The sequence below is a fragment of the Platichthys flesus genome, chromosome 4, assembly GCF_949316205.1.
Source record: "Platichthys flesus chromosome 4, fPlaFle2.1, whole genome shotgun sequence".
NCBI classification, from domain to species: Eukaryota; Metazoa; Chordata; class Actinopteri; order Pleuronectiformes; family Pleuronectidae; genus Platichthys; species Platichthys flesus.
In genome coordinates this window covers 16,966,511-16,989,233 of record NC_084948.1, presented here as the reverse complement: position 1 = coordinate 16,989,233, position 22,723 = coordinate 16,966,511, and the positions used below count along the sequence as shown (strand labels likewise).

Here is a 22,723-nt window from a genome sequence, read left to right as displayed (position 1 = left end):
TTGAAACACTTGACTGTTATCAGTGCTTTTTTTTTTAAGTACACAACATCTTTTAAAGTATTTGTTTATACATTATATCAACATGTGAAAAAACAAAGTTTGTTTAACCTGGAAATCTACACGTTTTCTAATGTTTTCAAAAAAATGGCAACACAATTAAGATAAAAAAATGTTACTAACAAAATTATGTCCCTTATCAGAATATGATCAGCAGCACAGCATTTCTGTCAATGTCACCAGTGAGTGCAATTTATTATCAAAATAATACTTTCACAATGAAAACCATGAAAACAACAATGAAATTAGGCAATACTCCCATTAAGTGAATATTTTTTTCGAATTAACATGAAAATTGTTAATTATTAATTATAATTATAACTTATTTGGTGATGCTATGATCTGAATATATTATCAAATGTGGACCTTGGTTTTGAAATCTTGTCTACTCTGAATCTGCAATAGATTGTAGATGATTTTTTAACTAAATAAACTCTTCGAAATGAATAAAAGTCTCCAGATAGACACATTTATTTTGTGTTTTCAATTATCTGCCTCCCACACACACACTGGTGTTTGGGTGTGTTTTTCCCTCTGTTCTTCTAAGTCTGTCCTGTTGTCTCAGGACGCTTCATTAGAATAGGAGTGTCTCCTTGTGGATTGAGGACAAAAGCCTGGACTGTAAGCCTTAAATAATGAACATAATGACTGTTCATCCAGACCAACCACAGACAGGAAGAAAGCCATGAGCAGGACTAATCATAGAACAACAACAACACACACAAGTTAATCGACCTCATTAAAGAAAGTGTCTCCTTAGTGGATTGTTTGAAGTGAGTGTTCCTACCTTGGCAACGCAAATAATCAAACAATATCTAAGGAAACAACCCTGACTTATAATATTTGTCACTATCGTTGAATCTAGTGAACTCAAGAAAGTCGTTGATTACTAACAGTATATAACCAAAAGATGTTTGTACTAAGCTAAAACCAGGGATTCTTCACCTTTCAGAAGCTGGAACTAATAATGTGTTTTTGCTTGATAACTGAAAAAAACATTTGACTCATGGTCTAAACTCTGATGATTGCACTTATCAATTTATTGTCTTTATTGATCTCTTAAAGACGTGTAGGCTTTGAGTATTCCTGTGTCAAAATCCCCTCAACAAAACAAGAATGAGCTTCTTCTGCTTTTTCACCACAAGTTCTTCATGAAACTGATACGGTTGGACTACTGCCACAAATACTATGAAGTACTGAAAATGTGTACTTTTTGAATAATCCTCTGACCAAAGGACAAAGCGTAAACGTCAGTCCTGTAGGTGTCCTAATAACTTGTGATCAGTGCTGGTGTTTATTGTACAAGTGTAGAGGGAGCGCAGGTCAGAGGGGAAGTGAGAAGGAAACAGACCCCGACACGCACAGGACGAGAGGACCTTGACTGAGCGTCTGTTCTGATCCTGGAGCAGCGCTGGACATCGCTCACACGATGAACGTAGCAGGAAACATGAATCTATTATGTTATGTCTTGACCACGGCTTCCCTGCTCTGCTGAGGCCCGCCCAAAGCCATTATCTCATCATTATGAGATACGAAGTCATAATTATGAGAAAGTATGTACAAACTAAAAAAGAGATACTTAGTCATATAGTGAGATACTAAGTCATAATAATTGGATACTAAGTCATAGTAATGAGATGCAAAGTCATAATAATGGGATACTAAGTCATAGTAATGAGATGCAAAGTCATAATAATGAGATACTATCTCAGAATCATGAGATACTAAGTCATAATTATGAGATAGAGGATTTTTATTTCCGTCATCCCAGTGGCGGAAGTGGGCTTCCATGGGTCTACCAGTGCTGTCGTGGTCTTTGTGCACCGGTTTGATTGTGTTGTCATGTTTTGTGTAACATTGTAACGTTCAGCTGGAACACTGCTGAGTTTTCTCATCTCCCGGCGGAAGTGGTTGTTGGAAGCGCTACAGGACTCCAGCGGCTAGCAGGCTAGGGCGTTGCTAGCGGCAGAAAGTGGAATTTGTGGTACCTTTTATCAAGTTGTGTCCTCGCACGAATAACGCCCGGCGTTCGGAAAAACAGCGTGTGGCGTTTCCCCCGGAGTTCTGAGCCTCCCGTGCGGTGTTTTTCCGTCGTGCTTCTCGGAGGACGGCTGTTACTTTCTGTCCCGTTAGCTGGCCACGGAGCTAGCCTGCTTTCCATCCACGGGAATTCTGCCGAGAAACGACCGAATCGTGGAAACATGGAGTCAAGGAGCGCTGCGCCGCGGAGCTAACCGACTTCCCTGGACTCCCTCTTGCTCGAGGAGACGCGTTTTTTGTTTGTTTTTTTAACCGAAGGACACAACCCGGGGACACGTCGGAAGCCGGGCAAACATTGATGCGGGCTCGTGTACATGTATGTTTCGGTGGTCGGCCGGTTCATTGTTGTGAACGGGAGTTCGCTTAGTTTGCACACGAAGCAAAGTTTTCTGCTGAAAGAGCTCATCTGTTTTGTTAGCTGCTAGCTGGCGAGACTCAGCCGCGGCCAGCTCCCCGCGAGAAACGCTCTCACACAAGCGAATGGGCTCTTTTATTTCCCTTTTTTATTAAATACACAATTTAATCGGTTTCGGGTTTTTCCAATCCAGCGTCTCGCGCATTGTGTAAAAAAATAAATAATCAAAAAACCGGGTCGTTTTCTAGTCGGGTGTCGAGCGATTCTCCTGGTCACGGGAGACCCGTCCCCGCAGCCGCAGCAGACCTCCGGGAGCCGGGGACACCAAATGGGACTGGAGGAATTCCCAGCATCTTCGGAGATCATCTAGGCACCGAGGCCAGTCAGCCCGAGCAGGGGTGGTGGCAGACGGGAACTCCGTCGCAGGGCCACGGTGTCTGTTTCACTGGGAGTACAGATTTGTTTACACGCTCCACATCGGCAGGACATTTTCAAGGGACGTGGAGGCTGAAGGGATTCACACGAGGAGTTCGTACATGCACGACAAACTTGTGCCAGCCGGAAGCAGTGTGCGTTCGTTGTTGTTGCTAAAATATAGTTGGATGCCGGGGTTGTGATATCATCTGACTGCACAAGCTAATACGACAGAGGCCCCGGTTCATGTTTTAAGCTCTGCACTGTCGATTCCTCGCTGCTACCCTTTTTTTGGGGTTAGGGTTTTTGCCCAGCAGTATTGATCGAAATATTCCGTATAGGTAGTGTCAGTATTTGGACGAGCCCTGCAACAACTACAACCCAAACAGTTTCCTCAGATTAATTTATTATCAGCACCATCTTATATTTTCCACAAAATCCCTGCCTACTTCAGACGAATGCCACAGAGAAGGACGCTGCAGGGAAATCGCCTCATCGCACTCTGGAAAATGTTAAAAGGATATAATTTGCTGCAAATCTAGAACCGGAAGCCCAATGAGTGACACACAGTCCAGCTTCACTGACAGGTATACCACACAATCACTCTTCATATCCTGCTAATGCACTGTCTGCACTTCACATGCACAAATGGAGTCCCCACATTGTCAGATCTGGTTAAAGTTTTTTTATTTGCTTATGATGCTGATGCTGTGTGTTTTTAAAAATAGGCTTTTGCTTGGTTAGAGTGCAGCTTTTGCTTTGTGGTGATGTGTGCTCAGTAATAACTGTGTTATACAACATAATTACTAAGGGAAGGACATATCTTAATGGAAACTCTGCTGATCTCAGCATGGGTAATGGAGTTCTCTGCAGACAGCAAAGTACCACTTGTCCAGAAGGCCTGCCACTGTTGGTGTGCACAGATGAACAGGCATCTGTGATCCCTGTACACCTTTCGCATCACTATTACCTCTAAGCCTTTAAAGTGAACCTTCTCCTACGCCTATTAAAACCATCTCTGGATTTAGACAAGACCTCAGCCTAGTCAAGTAATCACCTTATCTGAGGCATCTGTCAACTTAAAGCCCAAAGGTTGGACACCGTGGCTAAGACCAACAGGCGGGATGATGTGTCATGGTCGGAAGAACACACTAAGTGATACAGAGGGATCAGTCTGCAGCAGCCTAATCCCTTGCGATATACTGTACATGAATATTATTTGCATCACAGAAACTCCTCTTTGATTTTAGTACCTGGAGAATGAATCTGTTTCCTACTGGCAGTGAAGCAGAGACATGACGCTGCATCACACCAGGTCTTCCTACCTGGATCCCACATACCTGCGAGGACAGCAGTTCCATACAGTGGAATGTGCTCTGTAGATTTTGACAGGGGGAAGCTTATTGCACAGGTTGGGAAATGAAGTATCCCAATGGCTTGAGCTATAGAGGCTAAAGCCCAACCCCATTTTTACATGACCCCCTTCCCCCACTGCAATGATGGAAACAGTGGCTGGCACCAACTGCTATTGCCGTGCTGTTTATTGTTTTGTTTGGTTCACTTTTATTTGTTCAAATCATATGGCCACACCACCGAGAGTGGCAGTATGAGCCTAACCGCTGTAGATATGATGTCTGTACTTGCTTTTACGAGGAGAATTAACTAAACTAGTACTTTTCACTGCAGTAAACGTGTAATAAAATGTAAACAGCAGATGGTTAGCACAGAGATACTCCAGATGACACGAGGAACCTAATCTCTCATGCTTTTGCTGGTCGAAAGTGCACTGTGTTTCATATCCAGATTGGCTGCTGCACCTCAAAGGGTTGAGACAGACTGTGCTGCACACATTTGACTAGTTGTCCTTTGTTTAAGTCACATATGGGCGGATCTTTTGGGGTGGACGTCAGTTTTTTGGGGTTTCACAAGCTGTGACCTAAAAGCCGCTGTCGTTCCTCTAATTGAAGAGCATGATTCACTGCATTATGTAAATTAAAACCAAAATCGTGCAAAACAGTGTGACAACAGGCTGTCATTGTAGGTCAGGTACATCTAGGGGTTGGGGGTTGGTTAGAGTATCCCTGTATCTCTGTTGCACCAAAACGATTTGGCCTCGGATGAGAATCACTGTTTAAGATGCAGCAGTTTTTTAGGGTGTTTTCATCCGTGGCTTTTGATAATGACTTTATTGATTGGCGGTGTTGTATGTCGTCGCCCCCCCCCCCCCCCCCCCTCTCTTGCGTGCGTCTGTAATTCCCTGTCCGTGCTTTCCCTCTTTTCCCCGCAGTGCGATGTGTTGTTCATTTTGTTTTCACTTAGTTGACTATGGTGGGAGTATGCACCCATCATCCATTGGGGCTGGGCCGCCAGCCGATGGGTCAGTTTAGTGTGCTGTTAGCTCTTTGTCATGGAGTTCTGCTGATCTCCACGTTTTTTTCCCACCCCCCCTCTGAGGCCCTCCCGGGAAGTGGTGCTGGTGACATCACTAATGGTAAACAATGGCTTTCAGTGGGGGCAATCTGGCTGTCTGCTGTGCGCTCATCTACATGTCCACCGGTGTAGGTCAGGTACATCTAGGGCTGTCTTCAGTGTTCCCCAGTTTGATAAAAAATTTTGTATCAGTGGCCAGTTATGATAATATGTCTGCAACTAGTTTAACCTTAGCTAATTTATCATCAGGTGTAATGCACGTTTGATGACATGAGGGACTCAGCAATCTGACATTTAGTCATTATACTGTCACTTATAAGGCCAACATGTCCATCACAATTTAATAGAGCTCAAAGTGATTATTTTCCTTCACCATCATCAACAATAAATTGTAACAGAGAAAATCAACCAATCTGACATTCTTCAAACAGCAAATGTTTGGCATTTGAACAGGACACAATAATAAATGAGTTACATGATAATCAAAAGTTTTTTTTGCCTTACTGCAGAGGAATTAGTTTCCTCATGATAAATGTTTTCATGAAGATATCTGACAACCAAGTCTGTTGGAAGCGTCTCCTGCTTTTGGCATCCCTCCCTGATAATGCAGTACGCCTTTACTCCATCTACTCAGCACTGATACTGGGAAAGCTGTGTCAGCTGCTCTGTTTATAGGTTTGAGGGTGTTGCAGAGATTTTTCTCATGTTATTTTGCTTATTAAATGATTTACTCGAAAAGTCCGCTCAGCTAATAATTAATTGGTAACGTGCAATTCGTAGCATGCACTAATAGGGGAAGTCGTAGTTGGGATTGGGCCAGACCTCCAGCAATATGGATGCAGGATGGTCATTGTGGTCCCGGGCCCATCAACTGAGCCACTTGTACCCAAACTGTTAAATCCTCCAAGTTTTGAGTCTGTCTTAAATTTTATGGAATATAGGTGTTTGGTGTTTCTTTAAAAATGCAGCTGGGTCTTCAAAAGAAGATTTGCATGAAGGAAATGAACAGCACCGAATTGTATCAGTTCAGTCATGATGGATGTGGCTAATTACCCCACTGACATCCTCTCAGGCCCATTATAAGCAGCATCAACTAGTGATGTAGACACTGAGAAGCACAACCGAGGAATCCTGTCAGAATTTCATCCACTTTTTTCTGTTGCGAAATCAGTCAATTATATCGATTACACAATGTTCATTGTGCTGTAGGCTGTTATCAGAGGACCCACCCTGTTCCACTGTAATGTTTAAATAATGAATTTTCACTTATGGTGGGGTTTGGCTTTTGTGCTATAATAGGCCTTCATTTTTGTCTATAGACAACAGAGACTATTGCCTGTGTTGTTGAGTCGAGTGGTTGTGTCCATGAATCCAGTGGCTCTGCCTGTTATGTGCATTCTTGTTGGACTGATTTGCTGTCCAACAAGAAAAAAAAGGGCAAATGTCAAATCATAAATCATATTTGAGAACAAGACCAAAAACCGAATGTTCTGTTGTGCACTCTGATTATGTAATAGTACATATAATCCCCACCTGTTTTTTCTTTTGGAATCTGCAAACAGAGGTGTCTTTCATCTGACACGAACAATCTTTTGCAAATAGTAGAAAACAGCTGTTCAGCCTGTCTTTACAGCTACTCTAATATATTGACTTGTGGCTTTACACAGTCTTATAGTGAACTGAATATATTTGTTTTTTGAACCATTGGTTGAACACAAGTCATACTTAGTATGTTTTAAATAGTAACCTACCCCATTGCCATGGAAAGAGTTTGATTTTTACCCCAGATGGCAGCGATGGTTCAAGGTCCTTGAGCTACAGTCAAGAGCAGAGATGAAATGTGAATAATTTATATACCTTAATCCCACTTATGATAGCCTATGGGCCTTTCTTCTCCATTAAAATCTTTGTTGCTGCTGTGGCTGGAGGCATCATGTTTTCACACTGTCTGTTGTTCCTCCAAATTTCCTTGAGGGAATTTCTTCACATTTGGTACAACCATTCAAACGACTCAAAGATGAACTAGTATTATTTTGTGGTCAGAGGTCGAGATCACTATAACTTCACCTCCATCTCATTCTTGAATGCCTGAAGGGAATTTCATCCTCCTGCACTCAAGTTGGTACTGATTAGAATTGGGTGGTCAAAGGTCAAGGTTACCGATAACTCCTTAAAATAAAATTTTGGCCATAACTCAACTTTTCATCTGCTAATTAAACAAAAATATATCTTCTGCCTTTGCATCATATGAGTCTGGACAGACATTGATGTAAACCGCAACTTCACTGGTTTGCGTAGTCACTCTAATAAAGTCACTATAATACTAGAGTAAAGAATGTCTTATTCTAGCTGTAGGTTGTCACTTGTCAGTAAAACCTCAGTTGTCAGTGATGCATTAAACACAATGCTCGGTTATTATCCACATTGTCACATTCTGAACAAGGTGGGATGCTTTGTAAATTGAATGCAGAAAGGCCGCTGTTATATCAGCTTATGCTTCAATGCTTAAAAAAAATAACTAATGTCTGTTTTCAAACCAAAAAATCTCCAACCTGAAGTTGTCCATTGAATGACTGACCAGATTCTTAGCCTTGTTTATTTATAGAATGTAAATGGGGACCGTAAGAAGCCTCGCACTGCGATGCCACTTTGGCAGGCACACATCAACTCTCACCATACTCTGTTCATTCTTGCCAAGTCCCATTTCTCTGTTTTTCACACACTCTCTCAATCGCATCCATCTTTTATTCCGTTCTTTGCTTCAATTAGTCCCCTTTTCCCATCGTCACCACGTTTTTATTGCCCCGCAAGATTGGGAGCATTTACTATTGCATCAAATTATATCATCCACTCCATCAGTCAAACAAGCACACAATAAAATTGGGCAAGGAAATTGTTAACCCATTGTGTGGTTCAGGCTGGGTCTATATTTGTTTTTTTAAGGATATTGATTATTCCTTCATTAACTTGGTCAAGGCTGGCTAAAATAAATGGAGATGGAGAAAGAGAGGGGGATCGGAGGAAGGAGGAAAACGTGTAACGCCGCAGGGGTAGTGATGTTGTGAAGAGGGTCTGGACATTGGCTGGGGCTCTCAGTACACAGGGAGTCGGGGTCTGTCACCCAGTTCTGTGATGCTGATGCTTGTGGACACTCTCTACAATTCGGGCCTGTTAACCAAGAAAGCTCCAGGGCCCAAACATTACTTTCACTCTACAAAAGACAGGATCACAACAATGAAAGAAAAAGGGGACAAGGAAAGAGAGCTGTCATGGCCTAGTGTCACATTCTCACATGTCCATCTAAGGGTTTTGTGGCCAGAAACTAGGCTACTGCCTCCAAGCCAACTATGGCAGTTGAGAAACAATGATATTCTGCAGCGCCCCATGATATATGATGGTGGCACTTTATCACAGGTTTCCTGTGTACATTCATAATTTCACACATAGTCTTTAAATGTAACAATACATATTTGTTGTAGTTCTCAGTGCACACACGTCTGCTGTGTCCTAGATATACTAGGAATATGATGGTTGATGTTAAAAAGCTGCATCACTGCTGCAGTTAATTGGATGTGATCTACGTGACATGTTGAGGCTGGGACACAGAATGAGGATGCACAAATTGAATGTTGTCTCAGTGTGTGAGGAAGGGCTCCCTCTCCATGTGCCCTTTTCAACATTTTGATAATGTTGATATAATGGAGGACTCACATTTACGCGTGTAGGCTTCAACAGAAACGGTGCACATTCACTTTGAATGGGGTGCCATCATGCATTTCAAAATTGCATTGTGGCTCTGTGGCGTTGTGTTGCTCAACCTTTCATGCTGCAGCGAAGGCACCAGCCAATCCAATCACCTTATTGCCATAGAAGAGAGAGAGGGAGTTGATGAACCTGTTGTGTGTTTGTCTGATTGTGGATTTTATAATATATGTACCTCTCCTTAACATTGCATTGATAACTATCACAAAAGCCAGTTGTGTGTCCCGAGCATCTAACAGTGATCACTATCATGATGACAATCAAGCCAACACCCCCCCCCCCCCCCCCCCCCAGTGTTTCTAGTGTTTGATGAGGGCTTCTGCACAAAACTATTAAATGTGCTTGTCTAAGAATAACTAATAATAATTCATGATGTTGCATAATGAATAATGCTCGATTACTGTTTGGATTTCTGTGGTAATGCACATATAACAATAATTCAAAACTAGGGCAGCATTTGAATACTGATGTAGACCTTGATTGCTATGGCAACGGTCAAAGCTTCGAGGCATTCAGGTCAGACCCAGAGGAGATGCTGTGTCGTAGGGAGAGACCCACAACTTGCTGCTGCACTGTGATTAATCTTGAGCTGCATGTTTCTGCTGATTCAGAGGTGACTAGACAGTCTAACACACCCCTACGCGTACTCTACAAGAACCAGTATTGTGACACCAGTTCACCTGAGTGGAAGACACTGCTTTCTAAATGAGGTGAAATCCCTTAGATAGCCAAAAGGCTGAATAGTGAAAGTTACGTGAGGAAGAGAGATTATATTATTAAACCTTTGCTACACGAATCCTATGTGTGGGTATTCATGGTGTCCCATGAGGACATTCATGACCTACTGTTTCCCTTAGTGATGAATCACTCAGTATATTAAGTATCATCCTGCTTTCACAGAGCTAGCGTTTTTTGTGCTAAGTATAGGGTAATAGATGGAAAATGTTATAGCTTTGGGGAGTATGAAGTGTCAGTAAAGTGCTTTTACTTGAGGTTGCATCAGCTCAAATCTCATCATGGGTCTGCCTCTAAAAGCTGTAAATACATCATTGTGTGTATGACTTGTTATCCTGCAGTGATCTGAAAGTGCGTCATTTCAGGTGTCAATGGCTGACACTTCAACATACCTCACAGTTTATTCCTAAAGTTTGCCCAATCTCACCAAAAACTGACCTGAACTGAAAATGGAATTGGTGCATTACAAGGAGGCTTGAGTGGTAATTCGCAGTTAAGATAAGTTATTCATTGATTAAAAGAAAGAGAGTTTTCTTGTTTGTTGCAGGGCCCACAACCAGCAGCTGTGGGGACATGGTAGCATGTTGAACCCCTTCCTCTCCTTTCACAATGCTGGAGGACAGCAGACAGCATAGCGTGAAGAAATGTCTATCCCCCGGCCCTCATGTTAGGAATCCTGATGAGGTTTATTGGGGCAGAAAGGGCACCGTTTTCCCCCTGAGGCTGTCGCTTGAGCTCCAGAGCTATTGCTCTTGTCTTTCTAACATGCACCACACCTCTCTCTCTCTCTCTCTCTCTCTCTCTCTCTCTCTCTCTCTCTCGCTCTCTCTCTCTCTCTCTCTCTCTCTCTCTCTTCACCTCTCCCTCCCTCTGTCTGTCTGAGTGTCTCTTTCTCTCACATTCACTCACTTAACACTCTTCTCAAGTATCAGTATACACCATGCTACATGGTTGCAAAGTCACATGTTGAGGGTGACTTCATTGTGCTTATTGGTAGACTGCACAGTAGTACAGAGAGTGCTGTAAAAGAGTATCACTGTGTGGGTGTAAACCCTTTCTCAGTGGCAGGGAGTGGAAAGCAGTGACGCCATACAGACTCTGTTTGTGAGTGCACCCACATTGTGTGACTCAGGTGTATAGATTAGATAGCAAGCTGTGGGAGTGTGTCCTCTCCCGTTGGCAGGCTGCAGACGTGTCTGTTGAAGAGGCTGTGTCACTGCACAATTGAGATAGAATCACAGACCCAATTTTAAAGAGGTGGCATGAATGGCTGCCTGAAAAGTTGATTGCCAGTTCCATAAGCTACTTGGCCGACCAGTGGCATGACTCAGCACAAAAACCAGCTGAAGACATTTGTGCTGTCCCCATCGTGTTACACTCCAAACCTGCAAGGATTTCCAGAATAATCTAGCATCCTAGGATGTGTTGCAGTGTGCAAGGTTATGTTGTACATTACCTCCTGGAATGGAACACACCTCAGTCTGATCTCTGCAGCCTGCAGGCAACTCCCAGAACCTCTCCCAGTTTCAGACAAGGCCCCACCTCTCCCAGCCCAACAACACCTGTGCTGTGATTTGTGCAGCTCTGCCTCTGCCAGGAGACTCCAGATTACTGCAGCGACTGTATTACAGCACAAGTTGTTGTAGCAATGTCCGACAGGGAGGAGTCTTGTTAGTTTATCAAGCATCCAGCTAGTCGTTTTCTAAGCTTGGACATAGCCTGCCAACTCTAATGGCACTTTCACAAGTACGGATAAAAAAAAGTTGACCACCCAATTAAATGCCCTGTTCTTATCCAACATCCTCCTCCAGGGATACGATCACAGTCTCTTCACTTCCCTGCTGTATATGCAAAGAAACGTATACATAACCTCTGTTTGCATAGACCAAATAAAGTTGTTTTTAGCTAGTTTGACTATACAGATGTTTCTGTTGTCAAAGTGTTTGTGTGTGCAAGGGCGCAACAGATCAGAGCCAGGAAGGCCTGAGTGAATCAATGCACTTCGTGCAGCTTCACAGTAAAATAAGATTTTACCCATTTGAAAAGAATCGATGTGTTGGTCAAGTTGTTATCACGGAGATGGCCACAAATAAATACATTTATGGGAAATACTGAGATGTGTAGATATATTTTTGTTTCATAATTAAACCATCGCAGCTGAGTAGGTGTTCCATCAATGTGTTTTCAAAGATGTTCCCACTTCTAAAAAGAATGTGACCTCATGCATCACAGCTCACCTCTGAATGTGGTCTGATTGATTGGGTCTCAAATTCACCCTCAGTTCAATCCCACCTGTACTTAGGTCATGTACTTAAAACTCCTCTGTTTTGTAAATCTGTGCTTCCAGTGCGGTGCGTCTGCTGGATTTGAAGATGATCGTATGATAGTCAGAGCCTGGTTGTCAGTCGCTCTGCGCCAGAGATTTTCATGAAGTTGAGACTTTCTCAACTTTCCCCTGTAGTTTAGCTGGGGGCCTTTTGAGTCTGTTGAGTTCAGTGGGGAACAGCAACCAATTGATATCCCACATTTGACACACCAGTATGAGATTCTTGTTTTTTACTCAATAAACTTGAGTTATCTGTCTGTGCCGGCTTAGTTTTATTCCAAGAAAAACTAAGGATAACCTAAAGTGCTTCACCTGAATTTTGCATGAGTTGGTGTAGGTCCTTATTGTTTACTTTTTTCTTTCCTCTTCAGTATTGGGAGACCCTTTCACAGTAATGGCTGTGTGTCAGAACTCCTGCTCCCTCTGGGCTGTTCGTCCCTCCCTCTTTCACTACTTCTGCTCCCTCCGTGTCTGGTCTGGTCCCAGCCTCTCTCCCTACCACTGTTGCTGCAGTTGGCCCAGCTCTGCCACAGTTTTCCATCAAAACACCAAACCTCAATGGAGCATTCAAGCCCAGGCCCGCTCCACCGCTGCTGCCCCTCCCTCTCATCCCACCCTGTTCTGACTCTGCCTTCTCTCCCTTTCTCCCTCCCTGCATACTTAATGGCTCTGTCCATGAAGAACACCTAACTCAAACTTTAGGACTTATACAGCTAGATCTGAAGAATTTTATGAAGTGAGGAAAATGTATTCTTAAATTGTAGCTGTATGTTCTCAAAGGACAACGTTAGCAGAGTTTGTGTTTCATCTACATATAATTTCTAGTCAAAAATGTTTTTATAACTTGAACTGATTTTAGTAAAACAACTGCATCACAGAGATTTACACGATCCAAGTTTGTTATATTTTTCTTTTGAATTGATATATTAAAATTGTAATGCCAAGAAATCAATTCTCCTATTGGCTGTTGATCTAACTTTAAGAATTAAGGAGTACAATCCAATTTTGTAGTGAGTGATATCAATTATTGTTTTGGGTGTTTCACTGTTCTCAGTTATCTTACGCTGCACATTAGTTCTCATAATAGTGTAGTATTAGAGTAATAGTATTGTAGTAGTAATGTAGTACTACTTGTAGTAGAAGTGTCATAAGTACATACAGTAGAAAAATTACCTACTATTGCCTGCTAATGTTACCAATTGTGATAGGTCACTTGAAATTTACTGTGAAGTTAAATAAGCAATGAATGTGTCAGTGACACTTGACTGTGGCAAATTCAAGGGAAAAAAGTGAGATCCCTCAATATGATCTGTCGACCAAGCAGTGACAACAGTCTGTAACAATCAAGACATAGGGTCAATGCAGCAAGCAACTCCTCAGGATTTTCTCCATCTCAACTACATCACAGTTTATATCAAATATCTCCTGCTGAAAAAGCGGTGACACAGATGTAGAAGACATCAACAAAATGTCAAGAGAGTTTGTGGCGATAAGAGCATCGACCGTGTCAGGGTGCTATGAACATGATCACGTGATCTCCACAGCGGAGTTAATACGTCACTTCCTGCCTCTGTCTGCTCCACCTCTCGTGAGAATACCTTGGAGGATTTGTTGCTGTTGTGAACGCATCCGTGCAGCGAACCTCCCGCTGTGTTGTGCATGTGTGAAAGCCAAACTGCGGGTTAAGTCCGTATAGGCGAAAACTCACAATTCAGTCTGTTTATCTTTTCTACGACAATGACTAACTTTGGACAGTCAGTCTTTGGCTACTGTTAAGAATGCATGTTGACAGGGCCTTCTGGTAGCTCGCCTGTTGAAGCCTGTACCATATGTCATGGCTGAGTCCTCACCACAGCAAACCTGAGTTTTAATCCAGACCAGGCCCCTGGCTGCATGTCATCCCATTCCCTCTAATCTAAAAAAACATGAACAGAAATACCTTCCAAAGAATGCATGATGCATACCGTACACAATCTCTAATACCAGTCATTTCGAGTAGGCTACAGACGATGAACTAGAATAAATATAATGTTAACAAAGAAGTTGTTTCAGTATCTTGACATTTAAAGCTGCTTTGCTGCATCTCTCATACCTCAGCTGGAGATCTCTTTTATATTGACTTTACCCTTATCCACCACATTGTTAACCTCACGTTTAGCATAGGAAGTGTCGCCAATTGTGCATACGCTGTGTATATAATGCACTAATGAATGTGTTGTAGCTTTGCAGTATTCCGAATCTCTTTCCAATCCCTCTGGTTGACACTAAATCTATCAGTGCAGGTCAGTGCATAACAAGTTAAACAAGGAAATGCAACTGATGTGGTAACTGTGTCCTATTCTGTCTTAACTACCAGCACGAGTTAAGACGTCAGCTTTGATCAGCCTAGTGCAAGTATGTGTCTATCAGCCCATTAAATACCTGTGAGCCTGCAGCTGCCACGGTCAGAGATATTAGGTTTGCTCAGAGACAATGTGACCCAAGGTGGCAAAATACACTGGTATTTACAGGATATGATATAAAAAGTGACACATTGATATTATGTAAGAACACACACCACAGCACCTCCTGAATCATTTCCTCTATTTTCACCATGACACAGTCTGGTTCCCACTCCAACATAACAAGTATTAGTATTATCTTGTATTGAGTGTAATTCATTTGCCTAAAAAAAAAACATATTAAACAATGTTAAAGATACATTTTTACTGACAACATTATTATACTCAACACTTTAGATTTGCAACTGAAGATAAGAGAGGTTGTGAATATTTTTCACCCCTAGTCTGATACTGAATCATGACCCAAATTTTGGTTGTCCACCTTGAAACTGTGGTGGTTGTACAGAGCTGGGTTTAGAATGTGTGAACGATTTTTAAATGTATTACTTTGTTGCAGCATCGTCCATATTTACAGGATGTTCACCGTCATGGCTGTAACTTTGTGTTCTATAAGAAATGTTTGGTTCGTTGGTCAGACATGTGAACAATTACAAGGAGCCTGACAACCAACATGACAAACTGCACAGTCACTACATAAATCTGGCTTAATGATTTAGTTGTGAGCAGCGTTGCCAACATACAGGCTACGTTCTACAGTTAGTTTGTTGGGCATTTAGTGGTAATTATCAGAATCAATATTTTAATTAGTCCGTTTTATAAGTTCCTCATTTTCAATCAATCAACACTGGAATGATAGTAATGCCCTTTATTGATTTCACTTGTGTAATTTGACAAGTTGTCATTTCTGTCACATGCTATGTTCACAGTAACTGAGCAGGTACTCAATATAGTTGGTCCTAGAAAGCACAGCAGTGACTATGTTTTGCCCCAGGAGATTTAAATTAAATAACTTTAATAATGTGTGTGTAACTCTGAGGATGCTGTAAAGACTTCACCGTGTGTGTGTATACATGCGCACACAAGGGGATATGTGATAAATGACTTGTTTGTGAGGTTTTACCCCCGTGCTCAACATTGCTTGTTTAGCGTGAAAATCAATTTGAGAGCGGCACTGTCATCCACTGAGGCAGAAAGTCGTCCTTCGAGAGAACAGCTTTTATTTGATTTTTATTATGAGCATTGGAAAAGTGGTCGTGAACAATCACACCCAGACATTTTAAAACAGGGTTGACAATGATCTGGATCTAGTTCAGGGGCAACAAGGGAACTGGGACTTTTACTGTGGAGTTTCACCAACATCCAGCAGACGTGTACAGTTTCAGGATTCTGTGCTGCTGCTGCGGGATATTTTTAGTTAGCCATTTAAAATACTACCTATAATTTCAGAAAAGTTCCTAAATCGGATATATCATAATGGTTAAAGTCAGACCCTGTTTGATATCCTTGAAACTACAACAAGCCCTGCCACTTTAGCATAATTTATTTTGTATAAAAAATGATTTCCTCTTCTTCTGATGACCTCTTTTTTAGCATAACTGCCAAAAATATCCGGGCTTTCACTTTTCTACACAACTCTTTCTAAACTTTAACTCCTTTTATTTACCAGTGCACAGTGTTCTTCTACCTTGTGTCTCAGTCTCTTACTGTATCTCTAACCCGTCATCTGTCACTACTCAGGCCTTTTCAATCTCCCTGTCCCTGTTTCATGCTCTAATCTTTCATCATGACTTCTTTTGTCCCTCTCCCGTGACTTAGGCAGGTCCTATCATGTTTGGTGTTAATGTGCACAGCTGCTATTAAAACTTACTATAGGATTAGAGCATTATTTATGAAAGCAAGGCTCTCAACTCTAGTTAAGTGAACTCTGGATATAATCCAGAGTGATGCATCATCCAGCCCCTTAGAACTTGGTTTGTTCCTCAAAGATCCACCAAGAACAACATCTTCCTACTCAGTTTTGCCATCCAAAAGCCTGTGCATATGCTTGTCCCAGTGGGATGTGTGTTTATGTGCTGACTTTTCCAAGTCCGAGGTTTCTTAGGGAGTGTGTTACTTAAAGCTAGTTTTTTTTTTTCTGCTGAAGGCTCTGGAACTTATTACAGTCTGAGGCTTTTTCATAAACGGGCCATTCAGCTGCCCCTGCAAGGGTCTGAATGGGACACTCTGTCGCCAGGAGAAAGAGGGTTAATGTGTGCTAGTTAGTCGTGAGACGGAAGACTGCTGTTCTAAATGGCTAAACAAGTCTTTCTGTATTCCTCTATTATAATACTTTGTGTCTAAAAATTGTAAAGAGTGCTGGTGCGGTTTACACTCATTTCCTGTTGTATTTGTCTTTTTTTGCATTCACAAAGCATACAGTAGATCATGTTCATAAGTTCTAAATGTCAAACAGCTTGAAATTATCAGTGTCACACCAAGTAAAGATACCCTGAATAAAGAGATGTGGGTATTGAAATAAAATCTTGAAATGAATTTACTTTAATGGGATTATTTCCTGGCCGAGACATCAATCTCTTCCATGTTACACAATAAATTATCATATAAAACAGAGTCTAAATTTAGAATTAACTGTGTAACAATATAACTTTCAAACAGATGGAAGTGGTTTCTATTACAACATGAATAAGAATGGCATAACATGGATCCCTCTGACTGTAGAGAAACGACCATGTGCAGACCTTTCCCAGCATAAATGTCAAGCTGAGGGGCCGCCTAAATGACTACATCAGTGTTCAGTAGATTTTCTGTACAAATAAATTAATAATTAGTATCAATCTTTCTTAGAATCTCTCAACGACCCACAGAAATCCTAAACGTAGAATTCTTTTGTGTGTATGAAAACACTCTGACCTACCTTTTGAGTCTTAAATGCTTCATCCGAAAGATGGAATCTAACACCTGCTGTGAGAATTAACGCTGTAGTGTTGGCTTAAATCTACATTTTCCTTCATGGTGGCTTTGCACAGCAGGTCAATCCTCAAACTTCCCGTAAAACATTCCCTTTTCCAAACATGGTGGTGATTATCCTACATTTTACAAATTGCTACATTACTACCGTGGCAGAAGTTGGTCTCAGGGCAGGCGGCGTCCAAGGAAACAGGCCACGGATGTGATTATGGTATGATTATTACAGTCAATTCATGATAACTGTCAGAAGCTAAATCATGGCACACACAGCTGAGATCTGAGGATATTTGACCTGGAAAAGGCTTTAATCTGCAGCGGAAGATCTCTGGTTTTTGATCAGGATTACCATGTTTACCACTATGTGGGTCTCGGAGGTTGCCTTGAGTTCATATCTTGTTTTCCACTCTGCATATAGGTGAATACAGCCATTAATAGTGTGACATGTAATTCCTGTGAGATACTGATGGTCATTCTCTTTTACATTGCAGGTTTCCCAAGAAAGCAAATAGGTAAGCGTTTTTATTTTCTTATATTTTATTGCGGGGACATGCATGCTTATGAGTAGGTAATCCTGTAACAACACACACATGCACAGGGTTCCAGAAGAGGGAAATGAGGCAGGTTTTACTAGGCCTGGTGTGCTGCAACACAGAAGTCTTCAGAGTTTGTACCAAACATAGCCCTCACTCTACCCCCCTCACTCATGTGCACGGACACACGCACACACGGACACACACACACAGTGACTGACAAAGGGGTCCCTCTTCTAAGGGCGGCCTATCACCGCCTTTCACTGTGAACAGAACAGTTGCCTTTCACAGTTGGGGCCGGTATAGGCAGAGACAGCCATACACAGCCTCCCAAGGTTCAAGCCGGAGTCTGGCCTTGTGGCACCTCCTCTGAGGAGCGTCCTTTATCTGGCCCTGCTCTCTGGGGCACTCAGCAGAGCGGCTCCACATCCTCTCTGGCTGTCACATTATACAGTAGACACACTCTGCATGATTCATACACTGGGAGCTGCTTCACTATTCTCAATGATAAAGTGAACAATTGTTGGTTCTGTGTGTTGCTGTAATTCCACACGAATCTTCTCTCGCCTGCAGTGTGTGTATATAAAGGGTAGTATTACGTGGAGATGCATACTTTGCAATGAATTTACAACAAATGTTATGGACAAATGACCACTGAATGACAGAAATTAAAGTGTATATAAAGGACAAATACCACCGTTTTGTCAGTTCACCTTTCCTCATGGGTATCACTCTCTCTCTCTCTCTCTCTCTCTCTCTCTAGAACCAGCAGCATTCTCAGTAAAGACCATCCCCCAGACAAGAAGCCCAGAAGTGACAAAACCTCACTTCCCTCCAATGAGTTTGACCCTACAGGTAACTTTCCGCCTTCCCTTTCAGTCTGATACTCACATTCTGTTTTTTTTTTTCTTCCACTCTGTCTCTTTTTTTCCATCCTCCTCGTCTATCTCTGTATGCATCACTTCATCTGACTGCCTCATGTGTTTGTGTCTGTGTCCTTCTCACTCATTTATTTCCAGCTCTCTTTCTCAGTCTTTCTAACACACACACACACACAAGCGGCCTCATAACACAAGGGTGCTCATGATGGTTTGGACAAGCCATGCTGTGATGATGAAAGGTGATGTGTGTGTCTTTCCCTATGCTTTGTGTTATAGATACATTTCACGTGTGGGGTTTTGTCACTGTAGCCACAACTTATTTTGTTCTTTGATCTGTTTTCTACAAGTTGTCTCACCTCTGGACATTATAATATGATAAGCAAATCTTAGTCATCTGAGTCACAATTGCACTATACTGCAGAAGAGTCAGTTGTTGATGAAGTACTCAATCACACATTTTACTTACCTAAAAGTACAGCTAAATTGACAAAAATGTACTTGAGTCAAAATTAGAGTACCACATTGACCAATTTAAATTGCTTTTAGGTAAACTTCAAGTATTGCAATTAAAAGTACTTGCTGTTTGTCTAAGGTTAATTAGATGCATAAAAAAATGTACTGAGGTACGGTAACTATCCCAGAGGCAGAATCCTATGACACATAACACGATGTTTTAAGCTGATGAGCACTGAAAGATTTGATCACTGGAACTTAAAACCCGCAGCGTCATGTTTAATGTCCACATGGTTCTTACATAAATCAGTGCATTGTTGGTTTTGACTGCCTAAAAAAGTTGGGTGGTCCCAGTACATACTTGGACTGGTACACAAACAGCCTCATAGCCTGCTATGCAGTTTGCAGGTTTATTGCAGGGTGAAATAGTGAAGGTCGGGTTCAGAAACAGACCAGTTTGTTGCAGTGACACTCCCTGTTTGAGTTGCCACAAATCAGGACAGGATGAATTGAGATATGGCTTCTGTTTTCTAATCAAAAAAAGAAAATCCCTGCACCACATGGGGGCTTATCTCTGTATGATGCAACAAGAACATAGAGAAGATGTGGTCTCTCAGTGGTTACACAACAAGACATGCACGGCCTGTTTGTAGCACCACACTAAAACCCTTTTTCCATGTATTTCTCTGATGGTTTTTAACAATGTTTGGAAAGAGGCAGGGATTAAACGAATATAAATATGTTTCATGTTTAAATGTGTGTCATGACATTCTGCATGCCTGCATGATAGATATTTCTGTTTGTCTCTTTCTAGTTATCTGCAAGTTGCATGAATCTCTTCCTAAATTTTCTCCTTGTTGCCTTTTCTACCATAATTTAGTGGCTGGGATCATAAGGGGATGGCAGGAGTAGTCAGGCACTCTGGAAATGGATGTTAAAACCTAGATTCACATTTCCAAAAGAGTAGATTAAGGGCAGCTATATGGTAGCTTTTGAAAGCTTTAGTATACTTAACATTTGTATTACCTTTTATCATAATTGAATGAATAATGGGTCTTCCTCACGTATGAGGTGTACCTTTGTTTTTATTTTATATACATTTTTTTGTATATTATATTACAAAGGCCCATGTTCAGTGTCCAGTTTGGTAATATTAGCATTTATCAATTGTATTCCAGTGCGTTTGTATTACTATTTAAAAAAACATATAATATATAACGTGGAGTGGAGGTATTTAAGAAAGGAAACCAAGCAAGTTAATTTTTAGTGACTTCATTCCTGCCTGTCCCAACTATTGTATTTTATTAAACAAGCTATTTGTTCATTTAATTTTTCTTCTCCCATGATTGTTTCTTCTTCATGATTTTCTCTTTCCTGTTTTGTGTTTCCTTTCCTTGTGTTTGTTCTTGTTTTTGTTTGTGCTTGTGTGTATGTATATGTGTGTCTGTCTGCTGCTGTGCTATCTGTGCTGTGGTCTGCGTGGTGGGGGCTGTGAGCAGAAGCTCTGGTGGTGCAGAAGAGTGGCAGCAGCAGTGTGCTAGCAGAGGGGAAGCCTGAGTCCTGTGGTAAGATGCTCCTGCGGGAATGGCTGGTGTGACAACTAGCATCTATACATGCTTCAGACCCTGGTGTGAAATTGCCCCTTATTTAAAACAGAGCGATAGCAACGACTTCTCTTATTTATCAAATTTATTTTAAAGATCGAAATATAAGGCTGCACAGTAAAAGGTCTGATTTCCATGCTAATTAGTGTTAAGAGATCAACTCAACTGTGGAACTGTGGAACCAAGGATGTGCTTTAACACAACCATCACTTTCATTATTGATTCATCAGCTAATTACTTAATATTTTTTAAACACAACTTACATTGAACACAGACACTCTCATTTGAGAAATGTTAAGTTTGTTATTAATTATATTATTATCAAAACAAAAAGCAGTAAATCCTAACAATCGGGAACATTTGGTATCGTTTGCATGAAAATGTAGATTCACAAGTGACCTCAGATCTACTTTCAAATGATATGGCTCAAATAATAATGTATTTCAATATTATTGAGCATTGGGATTTTCTGAGCAGTACAAATACAGTTCCCTGACGTTTGGTGTCACCATTCTCGAAAAAAGGATTACAGTTTTTCAAGCCATTGCAAAATGATGCGTTGAGTTCTTAAGCAACATATTTTTTTCTGTGTGTACTTGCTGATAGGGACAACTTCCTCAGTGTTTACACTGCCGGTTTGCAAAATATTTGGCTTTTAAATTATGTGCCACAAACAATTTAAACCTCATCCTTTCTGCTGGTCAATATTTATCTATGCTCAGTAAACATAAGTCATATATTTGCCAAAGTACAGCTAAACACAGAACTTCTGACTTAATCTATGAATGTTTTTAATAGGAAAATTCGCACTATTTAACTGAATTCATCATAGACCCTAATAGCTGAGCTAAGCACAACTTAAAAGATTGATTTTGGATTACCAGGATACAGTTGCACTATTTACTTTGATCCATAAACCCCCACTTGAGTCAGATCCAAATATTTATGCAAAGTTTCAGTTGATTAATTGAAAATTGAGCTCACACCGTGAATAAGACATACATGCTTACAGTGACTTACTTTTGCTAGGGGTAAAGCCGAGCGGCCACAGAACAATAGGTTTAGTGACTTGTTTTCAGGATCACCATGTTAGCAGGGTCATTATGGAGCTTCTCCTCTCCTGTGGTGTGAGGGTATCATTATAACCCGGTTCAACTGCTCTCTTGTGCTTCTTACATCATTTCTTTCAACTGCTGTTGGGCACAAGAAGAGACAGAAATGGTCAGATAATGTGAGATGTCCTAACAAGTGATTTGTAGCGGGTGCCTGGCCTCACAAGCCGTGAATTGACAAAACAAATTCTTAAGGCCAGTTTCTGCTGATGACAGTCTTGTCTGTGTTGGGCACACTGTATTAAGATAAGGTTCCTCTGTCACATTGGACAAAGCATATGTGTGGTCTTTCTTCTTGAGTCAGGTTCGCTATACAGATGAAAAGCCACGTTCCTATTTGAAGCTCTTAATACTCCGACTTTCAGATTTATGAAAAGTAGTCTGACCTTTGTATGTGGTATTCTAATGACTTTTTGTGACTGCTGTGCTTAAGGTACTCAGTGTCAGCATTAAAGGTCAGTGTATTGTCTTGAGTACATTTCTCTGTGTTTCAGCAAAGGGTGCTGACTATGGATCAGTTAAAACCCTGAATAATACATAAACTCAGATGGATTAACCTGGTCAGTGATCATATCAGTCCCGCCTCTTCCTCACTGTTAATAAATACCAACCAGAATAAATACTGTTATGAGTTTAGAAAAGCAAAAGATCAACATCTAGAGGCAAATTCACACCAGCCCTTTACCCCATACAGCTTCATCTGTTTTTTTTGACA

At 41.3% G+C, this 22,723-nt stretch overlaps 1 protein-coding gene across 3 annotated transcripts in view; it reads left to right on the top strand.

The window, feature by feature from the left end:
- Window positions 1-1,967: 1,967 nt before the first annotated feature.
- The window catches only part of arhgef12a (Rho guanine nucleotide exchange factor (GEF) 12a), a 37,443-nt gene continuing 16,687 nt past the window's right edge, over window positions 1,968-22,723 (top strand). The window contains exons 1-4 of one of the 3 annotated variants that reach the window (XM_062386064.1): window positions 1,968-3,453; window positions 17,917-17,937; window positions 18,722-18,813; window positions 20,792-20,857. In XM_062386064.1, the coding sequence (XP_062242048.1) occupies window positions 3,422-3,453; window positions 17,917-17,937; window positions 18,722-18,813; window positions 20,792-20,857 (211 nt within the window). In that variant the 5' untranslated portion in view covers window positions 1,968-3,421. The remainder of the gene's footprint in view (window positions 3,454-17,916; window positions 17,938-18,721; window positions 18,814-20,791; window positions 20,858-22,723) is intronic. The other 2 variants (XM_062386063.1, XM_062386065.1) reach the window with 2 other exon arrangements.